The sequence below is a fragment of the Apteryx mantelli genome, chromosome 3, assembly GCF_036417845.1.
Source record: "Apteryx mantelli isolate bAptMan1 chromosome 3, bAptMan1.hap1, whole genome shotgun sequence".
NCBI lineage: Eukaryota > Metazoa > Chordata > Aves > Apterygiformes > Apterygidae > Apteryx > Apteryx mantelli.
In genome coordinates, this window is record NC_089980.1 from 11,600,419 (window position 1) to 11,608,337 (window position 7,919).

The following is a 7,919-nucleotide window of genomic DNA, read 5'->3' on the forward strand; positions in this document are numbered from 1 at the left end:
GGATTCAAACTGGTTGAGAACATCCGCTCTGCGGCTTGTACCCTTGTAACCGTTAAAGGAAGTAGTTATTTTGATACAAAATCTGAGCATGCACTTTTTTTTTTTTCTGTAATAGTAGGTACTTCTTAACGAAAATCTGTGGAAAGTAGGATCTTGTGTATTCCTACTTTTTAGATGAGGGAGAATTTATTACTTTTGAACTGATGTTGTAGTAACTTCTAAAAAACAAGGATAAAGAAGTAAGATAATTGGGCATGACTGCCTCTCAGATATAGCAACTAACATTTTAAGATATCTGAATTTTTTTTTTTAAAGCCCTTGTGTTGAAGTTCACAACGTAAGGCTTTATTTTGTCATTTTGTGTTTTAATCACTTGCTGCACAATAATTAACAATATTAACATTCAGTTTTATCTGTTCTGTGCTATTATAATAGAGGATCAAAGGATTTTTAGGATATATTTTAAATAATAAATTATCTTTATCTAGGTAGATGCCAGTTTACAATGGGTCTTAAAACCTTCTGGAAGAACTACAAAGTTCTGATTGTTATGGGACCTAGCCTTGGGCTGGTGCACTGGGGGTGGTTTCACATCAAGTCCAGTCCTATCTTCCAAGTGAAGACAGAGGAGAACTTTGTTCCAGAACCTGGGATTGTGGCATACATGATGCGAAATGAACACAAAAATAAAGAAAAGCAGCAGTAATGCTATGTGTTATGGGTAAGTTTCCTAATTAGTTGTATATGTGTCTTTGAGAGAGTAGATGAGTCAGTTAAATCAGAATTTTCTGACAGATGCAGTCTTGCTACTCTAGTCTTAGTCTTCCAGACGTGTATTCTTTTTTGAAACTTATTTAACCAGATAGTTGTATAGACCCCAAAATACATCATCCATCTTCTCAAAAATTACTACTAAATCCTGTGTGATAGAATCAATTAAGTTATGTTATTATACGTCTTAAAATTGTTTAAGAACATACAAAACCTAACAACTTGGCAATAGTCAGATTCTTGTAACTGACTTGGGCCTGAAAGGGCATTGTTGCAGAGCAAAAGAGCCCAGAAATAACTGTGACTTCACATAGTAGTATAGTCTATGTTGTTATAGTAGCAATAGCCAATACTATTTCAGAAAAGGCAAGACTATTACGTATTAGAGAGGCTTAAATACTGTAGTGACTACACATAAACGTATTAATAGAAATAAGTAGTTCTGTTTTAGTATCTTCAGTACAAAGTCGAAGGCTCTTTTGTTCTTGAGAACAGTTACAAGTGACCTTCAATTATAAGCACCAGTATGTGCTGCAAACTCTTGACTTGGTAATGCTTGAAGAGTGCATTACAACTACCACATGGATTCAAATAGGTTCAGGATTAATTTCATGGAATTATTTCTTTCTACAGCTTAGCTCTTCTCATTGAGTAGGGTATCATGCTTTTTTTTCTCACTTAATAATTATAAAATTCTTAAGCACCAGCAGTTGTCCCTTAAGTTTTCTATTTGGCTCATTCAATATTTATATTTAACCATTAAGGGTTAAAGATATTCAGGATCTCTTTGAACATACTGATTAAGTGGCATTTTACATACCATCGAAGACATTTACTGTTGTACAGTAACATTTTTCTGTACCATTGCAAGCAGTGGTCAGAGTGAAATTTTACAAAATCCTAGCATGCAGTCTACTCATGCTGCACTTCATGCTTTAAAAAGTACTAGAATGGTATATCATCGTACTACAAGTCCATTTTGGTGTTTGACTAAAATAATAAAGATCTTAGTGTTACGTTTATTTTTTAGTGTTTCCAATATGCAAGTTGTCAGTGTTGTTAGACTGGTGGACATTCTTTATTTTTGAAAAGGCATCACTTGTCTTTCCTCATTCATCCTGAAATGCTGGATCTTAGAACTGCTACAGGAATGTAACGACACTTTGGCTGGTACTATAATAAAGCAGGTGTGGGGGTTTTTTTGTTGTTGTTGTTGTTTTTGTTTTTTTAAGCAATTACCTTGACATGTCCAAACCCTTGACAGCTTGACAGTCATATAGAACAGGATCTCGTTAGTGAAAACTACTGGATACCAAAGGGACAGACGGTTACAACATAGTTAAAGATAGTACTTTTTAATTTAAAACATCCCTTTAAATTCTGAAGTCTTTAAAAGAGGGCTGAGAAAACTTATATATGCTAGAAGTTTTCAAGTAAGAAACCCTTCTTTCAGAGGCAAAGAGTTTTTAAAGTTGTTTGAACATTAAGAGCTTTTGTTTCTAAAGTTGTTCCCTGGGAAGCAGTGCTGAGTATTTAGTTCTTTTGTTCTACAATATAAAGAGCTTAACAACACTATAACCTTAACGTTTTCATATAATTCACTGCAGTTTATAGTGGCCTGCTGTTTACAGGCCTACAGGTAAGACAGTATACAAACTGGAGGTCAGAATTAAATATTTTAATTGACAGAAATGCATAATTTGTGTACCAGCTGCTTGTATTATATATGGTATTAGTAGGTTTTTTCAATTAAATAGCACTGTAGTTTGCTATTTGTTAGCCCGTATGTGAGTTTTTCTTGAAAAATAGAATAACAGTTCAGGCTATACAATATTGTTGTAAGATTGCACTAATATTTTCATGTTATGTTTGTTTTAGGTATAATTAGCTCTGAAGCTTTTCAGCTTTGAGTGCTGCAAAAAGACAAGATGAAAACTAGCTGGAGTAGGAAGAACTTTCTGCTTGTGGCAGGACTGTCACTCATAGGTGTCCATGTTGGTAGTATGCTTGTAAACTTAGTTGCAAAAAAATCTGTTCAGTCACATTCAGAAATTAAAAAAGATCGTCGTGAATGAAATAGCTTTCTGCTGTCATTACCACAATAGTATTTAAGCCAGATTTTAAAAGATTTGTGGCGAGCACCTAAATGAATGTAGTTGTTGTACTGTATGTGCTGTATTACATTTCAAATAGTAATCCTTGGCTGTAAAGAATAAAAATGTACCATTTTAAATTTTAGAAGTGCTATGAATTTGAGATTCAAGTGAAAATGAAATCTGGTGTTTCATTGGCCAGAATTGAAATCTTATTTTGAAAATGTCTCGTGTTGAAGCTAAAAAGCCTTCATTATATATTAGTGAACCTTTAACTAAAGATATAGTTCATCAGTCACTGTCTGTGCTACGTGGTGTGTTGAAATCTTGCTATGGTCCTGCTGGTAGGCTTAAACAGCTCCACAACGGTATGGGAGGCTATGTTTGTACAACTTCACGATCTTCAGCTGTACTCCGTTGTCTTTCTGTCAGTCATCCTGTATTAAAGGTTTTGACAGCCTCTGTACAGAATCATATATCCCGTGTCAGTGACTGTGGCTTATTTACTGCCATTCTTTGCTGTAGCTTGATCGAAAACTTTAAAAACATAAACTTCTTGTCTTGTACTGTTATTAAAATAAGCAAACATCTTTTGAGCTTATGTACTGACTACCTCAAATCTGAGGCCTGTGGTTGTCGAGTATCTGTGGATTTTAGCAATCTTGAGACTCTTTTTTGTTTGGTACGTAGCATATTAATGAGCAAACCTGCTTGCATGCTCAGTAAAACAGAAATTGATCATCTCACTACACTGATTGTAAAGGCTTTTTTGCTTACTGTTCCATGTCATGTTGAAACTAATGCTGTTTTAGGAAAGTGTATAATAGTGCCTGTGAAAGGTAGAAGAGTTGTGGATTCTACGGTTTTTCCTGGATTACTGCTAGAAACACCAGAAAATCAATTGGCAAAACCACTATCTGTCAAAAGAACTCCTTCAAACATTATCAAGATAGCACTTTTTTGTGTGTCTATGTCAGGAGACCTTTTCAACCCTGAAGAAGGAAGTATAACAGTCCGTCACGGAATTTCTCTAGAAATGTCAGAACTGGATCAGTTACTTAATGTAGGAAGGCAGTTGGTTAATGATGAGATTGGCCTTGTAGTGTGCCAGAAAGTTATCCATCCATCTTTGAAACAGTATCTGAAAGAGAATCATGTTGTTGCTGTAGACAGAGTTGGACTATCTATGATGGAGCCCCTGAGTCAAATGACAGGTAAGACTGAGTTTTAGATGATAAATATTCTTAATGTTTGTCTCGTAATAAAAACCTACAAAATATGCAGTGAGTAAAATAGTTTAGTGTGGTTGCAGGGTAAGGATTCTTATTTCTGTTTTTATCCTACCTTTTGCCATTCTCTTCTAGTTTGAAAACCTTCCCCCCCTCCCCACCCCCCGAGTGATCAGTTTTGTGCTGACCAGCTGTAATGATGACGTAAGTGCACGAGTACTGCTTGCTGCTCAAGGAATGATAGAAATGGATGGCAGATGTAGATTATTTTTAAACTCCATCTAATCAGAATAATGAAATTACTTCTTTTATCATGAACTATCACTAAATCTTACACTTAGAAAACATTGTGTTGGTTTTTGCTAAGGATTTCCTCTATAGATGGAAGTGCTCTTTGAACATACCTTGAAGAACATTTATCATTTAAAAATCCAAGAGAAAAAAAATAAGTTCATGCTTTGTGAAATACAACATTACAACAACTATTCTGATGACAGTAATACATGCTGCTCTCTGCTTTTTTTTAATTGAACAGGTTCAAAGCCTATAGCTTCCATACATTCTTTCTCTCCCAGTTGTTACGGCAGTTTGAAGGATGTGTGCACTGAGAGTTTTGCTTCAAAACATTTTGTGCATCTAATTCCTAATGACACACTTGTCTGCAGCTTGATGCTCTGTAACAGAAGTGAAACCACATGGGATGAGTTGAAGGTAGGCAAATTTTCCTGAAATATTTCATTAAAAAACATATTTTCAGTGGAAAAAAATGAAAGAGGGTAATGAACAGTATAAATAAAGTGAGTTTAGAAAAGAGGTTTTCAGTACCTTAATGGAGCTTAATTAGAATTTAAGTACACAACTTCAAAAAAGGAATTCAGAAGCTACCTCTTTCTGGAATTACAAGAACTTTGAAGTGCTCTTGTTCATTTAATGCCTCTATTCTAATCATGGAAGTCATTTAGAGACAGAAGCTTTTTTCACCTGTTTTTGAGGCCAGTGCTGGAGAAACATTTTCATTCTCATTACTTGATCTATGAGAGGATGAGGAAAAAATTGCCCAGCAAAAGGTCAGCAGCAACACCTGCAACTGTAGTCAAGCATAGCTCTACATTGAATAGTTGCTCTAAAAGTGATATTGTTACTGTTTGAATGTTATGAACAATTTCCTTTTGCAGAAAGGAATCAGATATAGCTATTTCACTTATGCTTTTCAATTAGAAGTGTGGACAAATAAACACAATTTTTTCATTAAATAAACATGTTTTGGAAATCCCTTAGCAGGTCTATGTTTGCACTTAATTCAACTTTACAAAGTATATCCCAGAAATTAAATTTTGTTTCAGTAGGTTTTTTTTTTTAATAGGAAAGCCTATTATGGTATGTGTAATGACAAATTCATATGGTTTTCAGTGTGCCTATGAAACTGCAGAGCGTGTGTTACAGTTAACTATCAAGGAACCTTTGGCACTGTTAGGAGGTGGCTGTACAGAAACTCACTTGGCTTCGTACATAAGACACAAGGTATGTAAGGCCTTGTGAGATTATTTAAAGCTGCTTAACGTACTCAGGAAACAAGAACTCAGTTTACGTAGAATTACTGTTACAGTTAAAACACTTGTCTTCCGTAGATTAAATTAATAAATGTTGCACTTTTATTCTCTAACAACTAGTATAAAACAAATATTTTGAAGTACTCGGTGCTAATGACCTCTGTTTCAGGATTTCTCTGCTGTTAATTTTACTGTATTTGTACTCCTTAATGTCACTTTAGGTATCCATTAATTATAGTAAACGTTCATTTTTTTCATGTGTTTGACTTAAAATAAAAATGTGTAGAATTTTTGTCTTGTGCTAATCATGCAGAACTCAACTCTGACTTGTCTAGAAATCTTCACTATCGGGAAAATCCATCACATTAACAATTTTTTTAGTTGACTGATGTGAACCATCTGTTTAAAAATTGCAACAGTACTATATGCGTTTATGATAAAGTTATCTATTTCTGTAAGAGTTTTCTAATTTTCTGTTGATTTTTCTGTTTTGTTTTTTAGAGTTGTAATCTGTCGACTAGCAGTTTTAAAGCTATAGATTGTTCTCAGACACAGTACCAGTTGGTTGCTGATGCCTTTTGCCGCTCACTGGAGTCTGTAGCTTGCTCTCTGAATCATGATGATGGAGACATTTTTACAGACGTGGTTTATGGACATTGTTGGTTTGTTCCATCAGGTTTTTCTTCTGTCTCTAACTGGTCAGATTTAGTTTCAAAATGTGGCTGTGGGATTAATGATAACACTCAGAATCTCAATTGGAGGGTTTTGCAAAGCCAATTTAGCTCTCCTGTTCTACAGAGCTGCCCTAAAGAGCCTTCAGTAAAAGCTACTGACTTTCTGACACTGGACTGCTTTGCTGCAAAATGTAGTGGCTTACAAGTAGCTGTGGAGACAGCCAATCTGATTTTAGATCTTTCATGCATAATTGAAGATCAAAATTAGTTCTGTTCTTATGTGAATTGTATTGCACAGCAAGCTACTTACTTGAAAGCAGGGTAATATACAACATGTTAAGATACACTTAGGAGCAGTCAGAGTATGGACAATAGACAAATTTTAAATCAGACACTGTTGGCCATTAAGTACTTTTCTGATTCTTAATCTGCTGTGCCTTGTAGGCTTTTCAAATACTTTTTTTTTTTTTGTTAGAAACTGCTAAATGATTAGCCAAGTATACAGCAAATCATAGTAACATATGACTTAGAGTATTCCAAGCAGTATATTCAGACTAGTGAATGACACTTCAAAAATTGTGAGTTTCTTGCATGCTTGCAGGAGATTTGAATGTGCTCTTTCAATATATTTAGTGCTGAATTTAAGGTGACCCACTTGATGTTCTCCATGTATTATGCAAGTGTTGAATGTCTGTTAGCTCTGGTCTCTTCAGAGGAATGTGGAAAATTTTATTGAGTTGATGAGAAAACATATATGTTATGGATTAGATTTTATGTAGCCTCAACAAAAGCTTTATGCATTCAGACAGACTATTGTATTGCAGCAAGATATTTATCATTGGTAATTTTAATTTTGTAAGTAAAAAGTGAGTGAAGGCTTTCCTTAGCAAGTACCTTGAGCCACTTTTCTTATTTTCAAATTTTGGTCTGAAGATCTTATCACCATATACTATATACATTTCCTGTTTCTAATTTGCTGCAAGATTTTCAAACCATATAAGTAACTTATTTAGCAAGATACTAAAATTCAGCCTCAAGATCTTAAGGTAGCAGGTAATGGAAAACTTGAAAAGAAATGGCAGACTGACCGTTTTGGGGGGGGGGGAGCCTTTTGTACAGTGGAACTTCATTGTTTTCTGTGGAATACACAGCAGTTTGTAAATAAATAATGATGTTTTTGTCATCTTAAGCAAAGGTGCAAGTAACTGAGTTACTCTCAGGCTAGTCTGCTTATTTGTTTCCTGGTCTCCTAAGTTTTTAATATATGTACTGAATATAAATAGTGGAATTGTGTTTTGTATAACTCAGTTTTGAAATATGTAATTAAAAATAGAACTTTTCAGGCCTTTTTACACAGTCTTTCTCATTTTTAAGAGTATAAAATTTCATTTTGTCACTGTAAAAAATGCAAAGCTATTTAGATTTCTGTATCTCTTTAAGTGATTGTTTCAGTGCTATAAGACATCAGTTGGGAATTTGTGAAAAAATATTGCAAGTGTTAAGATGAAGACTGTTTAAAGTTACGTAATAAAAAGAATGTTTTCATCTATTGATCCTCCCATATACCATGAAGCATATGAAGACATCAAGAATAATGGAGCT

At 34.4% G+C, this 7,919-nt stretch overlaps 1 protein-coding gene across 1 annotated transcript; it reads left to right on the top strand.

Moving 5' to 3' along the window:
- The first annotated feature begins 2,850 nt into the window (after positions 1-2,850).
- On the top strand, positions 2,851-7,669 carry MKKS (MKKS centrosomal shuttling protein). Its single transcript, XM_013949834.2, has 4 exons — positions 2,851-4,078; positions 4,629-4,804; positions 5,504-5,614; positions 6,145-7,669. Exons 1-4 carry the CDS (start codon positions 3,088-3,090, stop codon positions 6,583-6,585), a joined length of 1,719 nt encoding a protein of 572 aa, XP_013805288.1. The 5' UTR covers positions 2,851-3,087; the 3' UTR covers positions 6,586-7,669.
- Positions 7,670-7,919: the final 250 nt, after the last annotated feature.